The 17,095-nt window shown below is 39.7% G+C and overlaps 1 protein-coding gene across 6 annotated transcripts in view; it reads right to left on the reverse strand.

Annotated features, from left to right (window-relative positions):
• Positions 1 to 1,588: 1,588 nt before the first annotated feature.
• Positions 1,589 to 17,095, reverse strand: part of etv1 (ETS variant transcription factor 1) — a 44,995-nt gene continuing 29,488 nt past the window's right edge. For all 6 annotated transcript variants that reach the window (XM_062062709.1, XM_062062707.1, XM_062062706.1 and 3 more), the window contains 5 exons: positions 12,246 to 12,317; positions 12,096 to 12,164; positions 11,855 to 12,024; positions 9,292 to 9,393; positions 1,589 to 4,804 (listed from right to left, as the gene is read on the reverse strand). In XM_062062709.1, coding sequence (XP_061918693.1) covers positions 4,583 to 4,804; positions 9,292 to 9,393; positions 11,855 to 12,024; positions 12,096 to 12,164; positions 12,246 to 12,317 — 635 coding nt within the window. In that variant the 3' untranslated portion in view covers positions 1,589 to 4,582. The remainder of the gene's footprint in view (positions 4,805 to 9,291; positions 9,394 to 11,854; positions 12,025 to 12,095; positions 12,165 to 12,245; positions 12,318 to 17,095) is intronic.

Consider the following 17,095-nt stretch of genomic DNA (forward strand, 5'->3'; position numbering starts at 1 on the left):
GTTTTTTCACTTACTGTGAAATGTTGGAAAAAAAACCAAAAAAACCCTGTATATTTTACGGTAAAATTCCAGTGACAGGGTTGACAGTTTTTACTGTAAAATCTACAGATTTTTTTTTTTTTACAGTGTACATAAAAAATATATGTAGTACAACTCAATATATCAACTGTTAAAAGCGGTCCTCATAGGGCAGCCATAACTGCTCTAGCAATTTAAATATTTGATTTATAACAAATTCTACTTTGCGGAAATTCATTTACCAGGGTCAGACCCAGAACCAATTGATAGCGATAAACAAGAGTCATTTGGGAGAAATAAATGTTCAACTTTATAAATGAAAGTTACATTTTTAGACATAAGTTTACATTTTCTATGTTCTGACTATCATGTAGTAAACTATTTATGATTTTGACTTGACAATAAATAGTAAATAATGTAAAAAGAAATAGTATAGGATGAGTGTAGTTATCTATTTAAGATTGACCATAGCACCTATTCTAGTAAAAAAGACTAGTAGTAGTCGTCATGTGTTTGTTGGCATCAACACGGATCCAGAAGTAATCAACTGTTTCAACTTAAGGCAGATTCCAGTGTGATGCACACAATCAATAAGGGGGGGAAAAAACTCCCGTAAGTTGCGCTGACAAATTAAGGCAGGTGTTGCTTTTTCATTACTTACACATCCGATTTCATTTTTCCCATCAGTGGAAGCAATTAAACGGTGCTTCCTTAAATTAGTCATTGATTTTTAGTAATAGTGACACTTTACACAAGGAAATAATAACTTTAAGAGTGTGCGTTATTTTTTTCATTACTGCTGTCGTTGAAAGAAGACAGGAAAAAAAACAAAAAAACACTCAGCCTCCACGTGCAAGGGGGAAAAAGTGCAGTCTTAAATTAGCCATTGATTTTTTTCTTCAGGTGTCACTTCAGTTAAATACCTTGTGGTCCACAGCTGGAAATTGACAGCAGACGGAAATCTATTTGCACGCACACACACACTCACACAGTGTATTTTCTAGTACCAATATGTAAATGTCGACTATCTTTAACAGTTTTCTTTGGCCCAATTATTTACATAATTATGCACCACTTCTACATTATATTTATTTTCTTTCTTTTTTTTTAACAGAATACAATTTCCTGCCCCACAACCCCTTCCATTCACACACTCCAAGTATTGTGACAGGAAAGCAAAAAAAACTAAAAAGAAAAAAAAAAAAAAATATATATATATATATATATATATATATATATATATATATATATATATATATATATATATATATATATATATATATATATATATATATATATAAATAATAAGCAACTGACAAATATAATACCTAAATAAAATAAAGGTAATCAATAAAGCACAATTGATAATTTTAATAATAATTTTAAATATTTACACATATTTCTACTGTTTCACTTCTTTTTAGCCTGTATGACAGTTAAGAATGTTAAAATGGGACTTAAAACGTTGCATGTGGACTTTTATGAAGGCCACGGTTTGGCCCCGGATAAGATGATTTCTTTATGGGATCAAATTGTTTGTTGTTTCAAAGAAAAAGTGACAAGACTCGTATGACATATTTAATGATCGAAAGCATTTTCCTCCTCACAACCATTTTCCCCCACTTGTGTCCAACCAACAGACGTGTGCGCCTCCATAGCAGATGTCGAACATGCTCATGTTTGACAAGCAACAATATTGATCAGTAGGAAAAATATAGTCATGATAGCAGAAAGTACAATAACAAATGGAGCAGCAACATAATACGAATTAACAGGTTTTACAAGATATATTTTTCTTACTTTTTTGTCGTTATTACCAAAAAGTAACATTTGTTTTGAGCTTCTTTTTTTATATCTATACATGTGGGATCATTCAAAGGTCTACATACTCATACTATTTATTCTCCTTTCTGTTTTTATTTACCTCCCCGGAAAATGTATTGTTTATTTGACATTTCTAAACTAGAATTTAAAAAAAAAAAAGATTGACAAGTTGGTATTTTTAACAACAAACTTCCTGGGAGAAAATAAATAGATACAATGCATCCGGAAAGTTTTCACAGTGCTTCACTTTTTTCACAATTTGTTTTACAGCCTTATTCCAAAAAACAATACATTCATTTTTGTCCTCAAAATTCTACACACAATGACAATGTATTTTTTATTTAGCAAATGTATTAAAACTAAAAAACATCACATGTACATAAATATTCACAGCCTTTGCTCATCAATATTTTATTGATTACAGCCTCAAGTCTTTTTGAATACGATGCCACGAGCTTGGCACACCTATCTTTGGGCAGTTTCGCCCATTTCTCTTTGCAGCACCGTTCAAGCTCCATCAGGTTGGATGGGAAGTGTTGGTTTCCATTCAGGATGTTTCTGTACATTGCTGCATTCATCTTAGTCTGGTTAGGTAAGTGACCAAAAACCAGATGGTCACTCCATCAGAGCTACAGCATTCCTCTGTGGAGAGAGAAGAACCTTACAGAAGGACAACCATCTCTGCAGCAAACCACCAATCAGGCCTGTGGGGTAAAGTGGCCAGAAGGAAGCCATTTCTTTGTTAAAAAGTTTCCCAAAATGCACCTGAAAATGACTATGAGACATAAGATTCTCTCAGATTGAAGTCTTTGGCGTGAATGCCAGGCATCATGTTTGGAGGAAACTAGGCCAATATGAAGCATGGTGGTGGCAGCATCATGCTGTGGGGATGGTTTTCAACAGCAGGAACTGGGAGACGAGTCAGGATGGAGGGAAAAATGAATGCAGCAATGTACAAAGACATCCTAGATGAAAACCAACGCTTCCCATCCAAACCGATGGAGCTTGAGAGGTGCTGCAAAAAGAAATGGACAAAAATGTGTGCCAAGTTTGTGGCATCGTATTCAAAAAGACTTGAGGCTGTAATTGCAGCCAAAGGTTATTCAACAAAGTATTGAGCAAAGCCTGTAAATACTTACACTACCGTTCAAAAGTTTGGGGTCACATTGAAATGTCCTTATTTTTGAAGGAAGATAACTTTAAACTAGTCTTAACTTTAAAGAAATACACTCTATACATTGCTAATGTGGTAAATGACTATTCTAGCTGCAAATGTCTGGTTTTTGGTGCAATATCTACATAGGTGTATAGAGGCCCATTTCCAGCAACTATCACTCCAGTGTTCTAATGGTACAATGTGTTTGCTCATTGGCTCAGAAGGCTAATTGATGATTAGAAAACCCTTGTGCAATCATGTTCACACATCTGAAAACAATTTAGCTCGTTACAGAAGCTACAAAACTGACCTTCCTTTGAGCAGATTGAGTTTCTGGAGCATCACATTTGTGGGGTCAATTAAACGCTCAAAATGGCCAGAAATAGAGAACTTTCATCTGAAACTCGACAGTCTATTCTTGTTCTTAGAAATGAAGGCTATTCCACAAAATTGTTTGGGTGACCCCAAACTTTTGAACGGTAGTGTATGTACATGTGTTTATTTTTATTAATTAGCAAAATGTTAAAAAAAACAAAACAGTCACATTGTCATCATGGGGTATTTTGTGCAGAATTTTGAGGACAAAAATGAATTTATTCCATTTTGGACTAAAGCTGTAACATAACAAAATGTGGGAAAAGTGAAGCGCTTTCCAGATGCACTGTAACTTCTTTGCGCCAGAGTTTACTAAATAGTAAGATTGACCTCCCAAAGCTTCTGTACTTCGCAGACAAAAATCACTTTTTATTTATTGAACCGTGGGACACAAACTACATCCTTTTACATACATTTTCACCGGAAGGATGACTGATTTCGATGCATTCCAGAAAGCAAAGCCAGCGGGTGACGCTAACATTTGGTGTCACAATTGAAATTCTGACAATAACTGATCGGGTTTGATTAATTAACTATGTGTTTATTATTGCTGTTGGTGTAGAACTGTATTTCTCATACTGACAACCGTTTTCCAATATTTTGGTTAGCTTATTTAGCTACAGTACATGAGGGGGTGGTCAAAAATTTGAGAAACAGCAGCTTCGACCTCTGATCTTGGGGGTACCTGATGGAAGTGGCCGATGGCGACCGTAAACACACAAGGTGCACAGGTGCGATAATGTGATCATCCCTCACAAGTACACAAGAGGAGACGGAGGTGGGGCCAGGCATCACTGATGGGCGGAGCCAAATGTCTTTGATTCTTTTGCTTTTCAATGCTCCGACGTGAAGGTAGGTCAAATTATTGTCTTGAAATGAAACAAGGAGGAAATTATTGTTCTTTCATTGGTTGCGTAGGCGAAAAGATTGCAGTGAAATTCCCCAAAATATGTAAAGTTTGTCCTCGTGAGTCAGCCACTGGGAGTCCTGTCTCGGTGATGTGCCGCATGCTGGCGTTCCCTCATGAATGTACAAACAACGGGTTGGGGTCCATAAAGTGCACGTCTGAGAGACGGGAGCAACAAAATAAAAATAGTACTAATAATCATAGTAATAATAATAAAGGAGGATGTGTTCAGACGGTGTCCACTCCATGTTGGACAACATGGTCATTTCCTGTGAAGGCGGTCACATGGAAAGGCGGCGGGGCTAGTAGACGTAGCCCTCGCTGTAGGTGTGCGGCTGACAGTAGGGCGCCTCCTGCACGTAGGTCATGTTTTCGTCAAAGTGCGACAGCGGCACCGTGTCCTCCTCGTTGATCTGACGCTCCATGTCGGTCTTCAGCACGGGACGCTGATTGTCCGGGAACGCCATGGAGAACAAGGCCTCGGGGTCGCACACAAACTTGTACACATATCTCTCGCCGGCCACCTGGGGGGGGTGGGTGTGTGATGGGTGGGGAGGGTGGAATGGAGGAGGAGCGTGGTGTTGGGAGCGTTGAAACAAAATACATTCTTTACTGGTGTTTAGCATTTTGACTTGTGTTGTGTCATTTAGATACCTTTACCTTCATGGATCCAAAGATTATTTTCCCCCTCCTTTAGTGAACATTGCAAGTTTTTTTTTGTTTGTTTTTTTTAATTGCATAAACTTCTGCACAAATTTGTAATTCGGTTTATTTACTAAATAAATTAAATTGTTGATTTTTTTTTATTATCAGTAAACACAGTGTAATTATTAGGGGCGCATGATAAAAATAGGATCAAAAATGATCAAGCTGATACAAAAAATGATGATAACACTGATAAATCTGATAACATTATGGGTTCGGAAAACTATTTTTTAAAGAAAAAACAAAAACGATCCAATGAGGCAAGATTGCCTGTAATGTGCTGTAGGTGGGCTAGGGTGAACTACGTGCAAACAAACATGGCGTGGATCATGGGAGACATCTTCACGGTTTCAAAGGAAGACCTGTCATGTTCTATTTGTACAAAATGTTTTGCAAACATTTTATTTAAAAATGGAGTTAAAAAAAACAATGAGCTTAAAAAAAAATCAAACCTTAGCCACATGAAACGGCAGCATCGCTACGACGGTGTTTTGATAGACTAGGAAGCCGCCCCAAATCCAGCCGCAAAAAAAGGGTTTGTCTCCATCGGCTGAAGCAATCCATGATTTCATCTTGGACGACCAGCCCTTTACCAACGTTGTAAATACTGGCTTTTTTCAGGACACATTTAACAGGTACACTTGGTCTAATACACCTTAGTTTAACTTTCATACTTAAAGTGTGCACAAACTCAACTTAATTCAATATTTAAAAAAATAGATATCAATAAGTTAACGGTCCTGAGAAAAGGGAAGTGATCAATATCACTTATATATACTATCCATCCCTAATAAAATGTACTAGTAGTATTTTTACATAGAAGTTGACAATTTGTTTTCACTTATCGACAACACTGCTAGATTGTGCAACTTGATAAAATGTGTGGACCCCTTTTAGACAACAATCATTCAACCTCTGAGATGATATAGTTTGCTTGGTTGTAATAATCAGAATTCCACAAAATATGATTAACAGATTACTAAAAGTTATTTTGGTTTTGTACATAAACTTTTAATTACAAAGCTGTCTTTAAGGCCAGGGCTAAAAGACGGTTGTCAATGCATCATATTACTTACAGTATAAAAAATTACCAAAAAAACTGTCATTTAGAGGGGTCAAATTATGATTTTTTTTTCAACATTTACTTCCTTGTGGTCGACATAATATGAAACGTGGTTCTATGTCAAAATTGTTCATAAATTATGTTTTACAGACTATCTTCAAGCCGCTTTCTGACGTTTTGTGGGAAGCCATATTTACGTGCCTCCACTTCGACTGCATCTTCTCCCCGTCATCTTTGTTGTAGTTTTTAGCTCTTCCATATGAAGTCGACTGACAGATATAAGTTAATACTACACGCTACTTTATATTAGGGTTGTCCGGATACCAATATTTTGGTACTGGTACCAAAATGTATTTTTCTCAAATAAAGGGGGCCACAAAAAATGTCATATTGGGTTCATTTTAACAAAAAATCTTACGATACATTAAACATATGTTTACTGTTGCACTCAAAGAACAATTTTAGAAGATTTTAAAAAAATTATAAGACATTAAACACACTTTTCTTATTGCACTAAGAACAATTTACAATTGTATATATTACATATAGTCTGCCATAATCTAGGATTAGGTTAGAAAAGAAAAGAAAGCTTTGTTGACATTGTAATTAAACTCTTCATGATTTATGGTTGCCACTCTGTGCTTTCAGACAAATACAATCATTCGTAAATACTAAAAATAATACTATGGCTAAATGTGCACAGATAAGACGTGTAGCAAGTAAAACACACATTGTTGAAGGTAAAACACAAATTGTAGCAATTTATAAAACAATTCAGTAATATTCACTTGCATTAGTTTACGTTATGTGGGCGGTTTTGACTGCTAATAATTGGCAACCAGCCCACCAGCTGTGTCTATGTCTAAGATCTGTATGTGCACAACATAGGAGCTAGTTAACTATATTACCTGTTGCTCTTTAAACTTGTTGTACAAATCTGACTGCATGTATTTAATTGTTTAGCTAAGTTTGAAGAAAAGGTGTTAATACTTTGTCAGTTGCCACCTTTGGTGAGGCATGTTTTGAAGCACACCTTGCAGCGTGGCACTTACGTGTTTAAACCGTCACCTTTATCGATAGTTTTGAAATACCTTTATGTTGCGCTCCACGCACACTCTTCATTAACCAGTAGAATTGCTGTTTTTTCCCCCATACTGTTCCTACTTGTATGCGCTTTTTGACACACTCAACATCATGGACCTCAGTTCTGTACGTTACCGTCGCACAACAGCATGCGGAGGAAAAATAAAGTGCCGGTGTTTTTCAAAAGCGGTATAGTATCGTTTTTAATATATTAGTACTGTGGTACAGGGGCGTCACTAGCTTTTAACGACAGGGGGGGCTTAGCCCCCAGGAGATGCACAGGATGCGAGCAAACGTAGCGCACAAGCACAAAACTTCACAAACGGCTAACAAGGTCTTAACAATTATTCATTGTTATTAATATTATTTCAGTGAGTTTAGTTTCAATATGTGTTCAGTACAACAACAAACATGGGTTTGCACAGTGACATTTTGTTTACAGCATCAACAAGAAACAATGACTTGCATGATCCTTCAAGATACACCGAAACACAATGAAAGTCATGGCATTAGCCTCTATGTTATTAATTCACAACTTAGAGGCTAATGCCACCACTTTCGCTCACAATACAATAATTGTTTGTTCCCAAGTATTTTGAAGTTGCACAGATTATATTTTGGGCACATATGTGACTAAAATGGTTGTAAATTCAAGCCCTGGAAATATTACTTAATTACTTGAATTAAAGTAATATTGGGATCATTTGGCTTGTACATAATATATTTATATATATATATTATGGCAAGCCGTTAACGAAATTAAATATATATGGAAGTCTGAATAGAAATGAGAAACATTTATATATACTGTAAATAAGAAAGACTTAGTCTGCTGATCTGAAAAAGAGCCAAAGCTGTCAAAGAGCTGAGGGACCATCTTCAAAGTGCAATGCTGAAACAAATAATGCAAACAATAAAATGTAACTTCCAGGGCTTGAGATTAATGTAGTCCCGTCGTCCCGGGGAGGGTAAAAAAAATGCACGGGACGAAATTAAATTCTCCCAGGGACGATGGCTTTTAACCATTTTTTTTTCTTTTTCTTTTTATGTATTTACTCATTTTACATTTTATATTAAATGTCTTGGTTTTTCCACCCTCTGAAAGTCCTATGAAATGTTTAACAAGCCATCCTATAATATAACAACAGCTATTGATGTAACAATACAATAAAACAAATATATTTAATGATGTTGTTTTCATTATTTTAACAATAGGCTAATGTATATTACCTTATATAGATTCTACAAGAAACACAAAACTTAAAAACTAAATTATTTACAATTGCAGACACAAGGTTCTTGTTCTGCAGTGCTGTGTGCTAATGTGCTTCGTACACCTGCAGGACCGCAAGCAAGGTCGCAGAGAAAATGCGGACTGGATTTTGAGTGATGTGGGCATTTTCTATATGAACAAGTGGAATGGATTGGATACCGACGCACTAAAGGGGCTCTCTACCTTACACTATGAAGTGAGGGTAAACTGAGTGAATAATGACAGGTTATATGATTATTTATTTAAACTCATATTCGGGCCACTTTATAATGAATATGTCGGCATGTATTTGTAAAAAAAAAAAAAAAAAGGTTTTTGTTTAACATCAAATTATTTAGGGGGGCTTAAGAACATTTTAGGGGGGCTTTAGCCCCCCTAAAATAGGCCTAGCAACGCCAATGCTGTGGTACCTACTTAGTACTGGTAACCCGTACAACCCTACTTTGGGTTAGAAATGGCAACGGCGGAGGATGCATGTCAATGTACGAGCCAGTCTGCCCCACAACAATAGGATAGAAAAAAAGAAGGCGTTTGTAGATTACAGCTTTGGACTACAATGGCGAACTCGCGCAAAGCTCTTCAGGTAAATCTTTACCATATGTGAATATATCCACTGACGTCACCAATGGGAAAAACGTCACAAATTGGGCAAATTCCAAACGGCTTGTTTGGAGGAAGTATGAAGGAAGCCAAGATTGTTTTATAGATATCTCCGCCATGCCTTCATGGTTTGATTTAAAATTTTCGGGACTTGTGCAGATCACAAATACACAAAAACTGGTACAGGTAAATAAAGTTGGTTTTGTGTAAGAGATAACCTTTAAAGCTTTAAGAATTTAGTCAAAAGGAAAAATATTACAAGTTTTTCCCTTTTTTTCTAACGTTACCTTTTGCATGATTCCCTTTTCATAGTAGTAGCGCAGCGATCGGCTCAGCTTGTCGTAGTTCATGGCAGGTCTGTTCTTCTGGATCCCCCATCGACGTGCCACCTTTGCCATAAACACACACACACTCAGTGAGAATGTATCAGAAGCAGACCGTCAGCAGCTGTGACGTTAAACAAAGCTAAGAGTCCACATTGTGCTAATGATGGAGATTAGAGCACGTGCAGCCATGACTGTTCATTACAAGCTTGTCAAACGCCCCGTGGAGGAGGAAACAGATGTTGCAGCACCTGTCTAGCACACCACCCACCACCTGCCCACCGTCAGTCTAAACCCACAGCTCAGCGGTGCGCGGATTTCTGCTGCCTCTTCCCTCACTACCCTTTTACTGCTATGTCCCAAAGTTTGCACAATCACCTGATGGTCTTTCTTCTACCACTGTTTCTATGCATGATGGCAGATGACCACAGTGTGACTCACTAGAAGGTAGATGACCACAATTTAACTCACTAGATTTAAACACAAAAGTGACCAAAAGCAATATTGTGTGTACTAAAACACGTGCAAACGTGATAGCACACGCAAAATGTATCTACTAAACATGTGCAAAGTGGATTGCGAGCAAAACAAGGCATGCAATCCATTTTGAGTCTCGGTTTTCATTAGTATGTAAAATATATACTGATCATCAAAAGATGCAAATATAATTATTTAGCGCGCAGTGTGATTTATCAACACTCATCCCTATTTTGCGTTTTATTTCACATGTGTCAGAAGGGCACGCAAAGTGACATTTACACACACGGCTGCAGGATCAGCGCTCGCGCTGCACAGACGAGAATCCTCCGTCATACGTGTGTCTGTCAACATTTTGAACGGTCATAAATAAAAAAATATTACACATATCTTCTATTCAGCCATGTCCTTTTATAACTTTAGAGCTGCTAGATGACTTAAGGGGCTGATTAGAAATTATTTTTAATTGATGCGTTTTAGTGTCTGCTGGCGTATTGTTTTGCAGCACTCTTCTACAAAAAAATATGTCTTTCATTGTGCATTTCCTTGCCTTTGAGTCATTCCAGACGCACAAATGCGCTGGCGATGCGATCTAGAGCCTCGCGAACAGAATTAAGTCTCAGCGTGCATGTTTCTATTGTCCAGATTGCGATTAAGAAAAGGTGTTATAGGTTATAGATGTGTGCCGCTAGTTCAACACATAGCACACAGGCAGGAGCAGGATAAGATGAATGTGCAGAAAATGATTGTCTCCGTGGTAAAAGCCCTGTAAGCACGTAAAATCGTCTTTTAAAAAGGACGGTTTGCACCACTTTTCAAATGCACAAGCGGTGGTAGCTGATCACACGCAACACGCCCACTAATAATACACGTTATTTTATATTTTGCACACGCTGTTTAGCGTGTAGTGTTTGGATCTTGGTAAATCCGGCCTTTAGTCGTTACTCTGGTGGAATCAGTAAATTATAGTTTTGTCTAACCTTTGACCAAAAAGTCAACATACATGGTGAGAACAAAAATAGTTGTATCTATAAAAAATGGGTCTGTTTATGTTGTTATGTGTTGCAGTTTAGTCAACTTCCTCATTATCACTAATCAGCATGAAACAGAGAGATAACAACTGTAATTACACAGCGTAAAAACATGCAGTGACTTTCTGTTCAGGGCAAAGTAAACTTTTGAAAAAAAGCTTTGTAGTTTTAACCAGGATTCTACCAAAATGCAACCATTTAATTTTTTTTCCAAAATGGTCAGAAAATGAAAGTTAAGATTAGCGCATGTATGAAAGCTTTAATACCTTTTCCAGGGAACATATGTAATCACTAGGGTTTAGTTAGTAGTTAGTTTGTTAGCAACATACTGTAACTCAAAATCATATGGGCGATTTTCAATGAAACTTTCAGGAACTGTCAGAAATGTACTAAAGAAAATTTATATTACGTTATATTCCGTTTACGCTATAGGTCTCAACTTCTCTGTGTATGTATGCTATAGGCCCTGGCCCCGCCTCCACCGAGAAAGTTGGTGACTGACAAGAGGGTTCACTTTATTTCAGCAAGATAGCTCACAAAGTTATGGGTGGATTTAGATTAACCTTTCAGGAAATGTCTCAAATGGATAAGGACCAAGTGATTAGATTTTAGGGGGTGATCCGGATCACCGTCTGGATTCAGAAATCTTTGAAAAATATTTATTTAGTGGCTGTTGGAGGTTTGCGCTCTCCTAGTGCTTTTCTTGTTGCCGTCAAGACATTCAATGAAATGAGCAGCTGTGTTAGATAAGAGTATAAATGGATGGATGTCAAAAAAAAAATGCAGGTTCAAAAATCCTTAATTATGGCACAGCTGGAAAAAAGTGTCTCTGGAAAAAAGTCACAAGTATAAACATACGAGCAATGGCTACGTCACACATTAATTTCTGTTATTTTGACAACAGCTTATGTACTAGAGGCGTCCACTGTGAAATGGTAATGTGACAATACTACAATTTACCACACAAAAAACTGTCTATAAACATCTCACATCCCCAGAGTTCCGACGTTCGCACTTACCTCTTCCGGCTCGATGAGTTTGAACTCCATGCCGCGGCCCGTCCAGGCGATGAAGTGTGAGTTAGACGGGTCGTCCAGCAGCGCCACCAAGAACTGCCACAGCTGCAGTGAGCCTCGGCGCTGGTAGGATGGGCCCTCACGGTACAGGCCCGCCTCCTGCTTGATGTCGCCTGCAGAACATTGGTACTATATCACACATGTGCAACAAAAAGCAGGGTGAGGCAGTCTTTGAGGAACACACCTTCCATCTTTTCTGGCACCACGCAGGTGTCGTCGTAAAAGTGCCTGGCCACTTTGTCAAACATGCAACCTGGGCAACGACAAGGAGCGTTGATGTTGTGACGACCCCAAAGAGTATTGGGACAAGATCCACACGGGTCATTGCTGGTACCTTCAGTCCGGTTGGCGTGTGCCAGGTAGCCATCTTGGCGCAAGTAGACAGAATGGCAGCTGGGCACCTCCGCTGAAAGTCAGACAAGAAACAAAGCGGCTGTGAAATCGACCCCCAGGCGGCTCTGAAGAACACAGTGTCAAAGTCTGCTCACTCGCTGCACCACTGGCTCTGATTAAAGAACGAGAACCTAGCAGCCTCCGGGCAAGCTCGTAAAATCACACCGCTAATACACGCTCGCATTGCCTGGAACATTTGTCAACGAAAGGAAGACAACGCTTACGTGAAAATAACACAAGTTGACAAGATGGGTACAAAAATAACTAGAAAGGTGCTCTGCGCTACATATGGTGCTAGTATAGCACATTAGATTGGCAAAAAGTTAAAGTTAAGTTAAAGTACCAATGATTGTCACACACACACTAGGTGTGGTGAAATTTGTCCTCTGCATTTGACCCATCCCCTTGATCACCCCCTGGGAGGTGAGGGGAGCAGTGGGCAGCAGTGGTGCCGCGCCCGGGAATCATTTTTGGTGGTTTAACCCCCAATTCCAACCCTTGATGCTGAGTGCCAAGCAGGGAGGTAATGGGTCCCATTTTTATAGTCTTTGGTATGACTCGGCCGGCCCATTTTTATAGTCTTTGGTATGACTCGGCCGGGGTTTGAACTAGCATGACAGAGTGCTAGCAGGATATCAGTGTGAGACGATGGCGTGGAACACCGCAGTGTATATGTCCTGGGCATGACGTTAAAGTGGAGGCTCCTCTATGGGGTCTTGGGGCACTAGGAGGTTAACCCCTTTACTACTGTTACCCCAGGTGGCCCTTGGCAAAGGCCTAGTACTTGACTGCCCCCTAGCCAGGGATACGGTGAAGACCTCAACGGCGGAGCAGGCGGAAGACGGTAGATTTAAGAACTACCACAACGGCTGCAGCAGAAAAGGGTCCCCAGTCGTCTTGGACTCCATGCCACTGGACCCTGACCCGATTCTGTCAAGGATCGTGTGGTGACTGTCTGTGCACCTGTCTCCCCACGTAAAACAAAGTCACGCACTGGCATCCTCCATAAAGGGATACACTCCTACCAGGAGGATCGTCATACTCGTTCGAGTGACCACCGATGATGATGATGGTATATGTTTTATTTTTTTTGTAGCTGTATGTAGAAATGGCTGGTTGCATCAGCTATGCTCTTTTAATGTCTTTATTGTCCTTTGATGTTTGATGTTTCCCTCTTACACACATGCTTATGTGTGCTATGGCTATGAGATTTTTCCCCCTTGGCCTCAGTCTGGACCCCCTCTCCATGGGCCCAGGCTTAGACTGAATATGTTTTTTCTCCCCCCCAGCGTTTACCTGTTTCTCACCTTTTTTGTAAGGGGCGCTGGAAGTTGGCAGACCCGTCCGCGATCCTGTTCTGTCTCCCTGTACTGTTTGTCTGCTCTTGAATGGGATTGTGCTGAAAATCTTAATTTCCCTCTCAGGGATTAATAAAGTATTTTTGATTCTGATTCTGATAACATGATAGTTTGCTGCCATGATTAATCAATCAACCAATCAATCAATCCAGGCTTTCCCCAATGCGGATTTGTCGTGGCGGCCATGGCAAAATAAAAACCGCCACACCTTAAAAACAAAGACTACTAGCTAAAAACAAATTCAAGTAATATAATGTATTAATAGATACACAGGGCAGCACAGTGGCACAGGGGTTAGTGCAAGTGCCTCACAATACAAAGGTCCTGGGTTCGATGTCTTTCTGTGTGGAGTTTGCATGTTCTCTCCGTGACTGCGTGGGTTCCCTCTGGGTACTCCGGCTTCCTCACACCGCCAAAGACATGCACCTGGGGATAGGTTGATTGGCAACACTAAATTGTTCCTAGTGTGTGAATGTGAGTGTGAATGTTGAATGTCTATCTGTGTTGGCCCTGCGATGAGGTGGCGACTTGTCCAGGGTCTACCCCGCCTACCGCCGGAATGCAGCTGAGATAGGCTCCAGCACCCCCCGCGACCCCAAAGGGACAAGCGGTAGAAAATGGATGGATAGATAGATCACAAAGAGTTAACGCACTTATGCTGCTATATTGACATATTGAGTGTGTTCCAGATTATAAACCATGCATCGAACACGGGTATTGTAAAAGGTTGTAGTCATAAACTGAGTTTAATCAACTTTGACATTCAACTTATAACTGGAGATGGCGAGAAAGAGACGAAAAGACACTCCGTTTGCGGCCATCTCTTTTTTTACCTTCTTGAGGATCATGAATAATTCTTCATCTAAACGGGAATATATGAACATTCCATTAGTCAGCATCCCAGGGAGATCAGACATTGTATGGTGAGTGATTGCTTTAGTATGTATGTCTTGTTTAGCACTGAGCGATACTGCTACTTGCTGGATCTACAAACCCCGTTTCCATACGAGTTGGGAAATTGTGTTAGATGTATATATAAATGGAATACAATGATTTGCAAATCATTTTCAACCCATATTCAGTTGAATATGCTACAGAGACAACATATTTGATGTTCAAACTGATAAACTTTTTTTTTTTTGCAAATAATCATTAACTTTAGAATTTGATGCCAGCAACACGTGACAAAGAAGTTGGGAAGGGTGGCAATAAATACTGATAAAGTTGAGGAATACTCATCAAACACTTATTTGGAACATCCCACAGGTGAACAGGCAAATTGGGAACAGGTGGGTGCCATGATTGGGTATAAAAGTAGATTCCATGAAATGCTCAGTCATTCACAAACAAGGATGGGGCGAGGGTCACCACTGTCAACAGATGCGTGAGCAAATTGTTGAACAGTTTAAGAAAAACCTCTCTCAACCAGCTATTGCAAGGAATTTAGGGATTTTACCATCTACGGTCTGTAATATCATCAAAGGGTTCAGAGAATCTGGAGAAATCACTGCAGGTAAGCAGCTAAGCCTGTGACCTTCGATCCCTCAGGCTGTACTGCATCAACAAGCGACATCAGTGTGTAAAGGATATCGCCACATGGGCTCAGGAACACTTCAGAAACCCACTGTCAGTAACTACAGTTGGTCGCTACATCTGTAAGCGCAAGTTAAAACTCTCCTATGCAAGGCAAAAACCGTTTATCAACAACACCCAGAAACGCCGTCGGCTTCGCTGGGCCCGAGCTCATCTAAGATGGACTGATACAAAGGGGAAAAGTGTTCTGTGGTCTGACAAGTCCATATTTCAAATTGTTTTTGGAAACTGTGGACGTTGTGTCCTCCGGACCAAAGAGAAAAAGAACCATCCGGATTGTTATAGGCGCAAAGTTGAAAAGCCAGCATCTGTGATGGTATGGGGGTGTATTAGTGCCCAAGACATGGGTAACTTACACATCTGTGAAGGCGCCATTAATGCTGAAAGGTACATACAGGTTTTGGAGCAACATATGTTGCCATCGAAGCGACGTTATCATGGACGCCCCTGCTTATTTCAGCAGGACAATGCCAAGCCACGTGTTACATCAACGTGGCTTCATAGTAAAAGAGTGCGGGTACTAGACTGGCCTGCCTGTAGTCCAGACCTGTCTCCCATTGAAAATGTGTAGCGCATTATGAAGCCTAAAATACCACAACGGAGACCCCCGGACTGTTGAACAACTTAAACTGTACATCAAGCAAGAATGGGAAAGAATTCCACCTGGGAAGCTTAAAAAATGTGTCTCCTCAGTTCCCAAACGTTTACTGAGTGTTGTTAAAAGGAAAGGCCATGTAACACAGTGGTGAACATGCCCTTTCCCAACTACTTTGGCACATGTTGCAGCCATGAAATTCTAAGTTAATTGTTATTTGCAAAAAAAAAATTCAGTTTATGAGTTTGAACATCAAATATCTTGTCTTTGTAGTGCATTTAATTGAATATGGGTTGAAAAGGATTTGCAAATCATTGTATTCCGTTTATATTTACATCTAACACAATTTCCCAACTCATATGGAAACGGGGTTTATACATATCACTTAACTTTTAAAACTTGAAGCTCATCCTCCGATTATTTAGGCTCAAAAATATTGGTACGTGGGCTACATCTAGAGTAGGGCTGCACAATTATTGAATTTTATTCGTGATCACGATTTTGGCAGCTACGATTAAATGAGGGTGATCGTCAGCTATATTAACATTAACCAAGTACGTTCACAATCAACAGTTAGTCAACCACCAGGTGGCAACTGATACAGTGGACTCATGTGAGAGCGAGTAAGAGTGAGGTTGAAGGTAGATCAGCCAGCAGCCAGTAATTTTTAGGAAAACTAAATGCTTTATTACATCAGAGCCCTCCCCTCCCACAGAGATAACAGTTACCCAAAGGGTACCAACAGGGACGCATTTTAACCCCGGAACACGACCACACACCTCGCCTTTCTCCAGGTACTCCCGCTCGTTTCGCGAAACCCGGAAATGTTCCCGTGCGGATGAACCAACAACAAACACTACAACGAGTTGCACGGCAAAGCTACGTTGGCGTGCACAGCCAAACAACTTATCGAGTTGCAGAGACACATTAAGCATTAACAACACTTCCCTACTTTTCTCAACTGCCATCGTTTGAGCGCGTTGTAAAGCTAATAGAGCGGGCCGCCCGCCACCGACGCAAAGCCCCTACGAACAGTTACAAAAGTGCGAATGCCCAAAATACCGACGACCGTAACATCACCCGTGCTCCATCCACCTCTCAAAGACTCGCCAAAATAACGGATGTAATAACGTTTTATTTGGCCAAAGACATATGTGAGCAGTACAATTAATGTGTTCCTTTGTACAGTATGTGCCTTTCTTGAATAATCTTATATTTTCAATTGTTTACACTTCATGATTGCAC

Source organism: Entelurus aequoreus, linkage group LG11 (genome assembly GCF_033978785.1).
Source record: "Entelurus aequoreus isolate RoL-2023_Sb linkage group LG11, RoL_Eaeq_v1.1, whole genome shotgun sequence".
Taxonomy (NCBI): Eukaryota; Metazoa; Chordata; class Actinopteri; order Syngnathiformes; family Syngnathidae; genus Entelurus; species Entelurus aequoreus.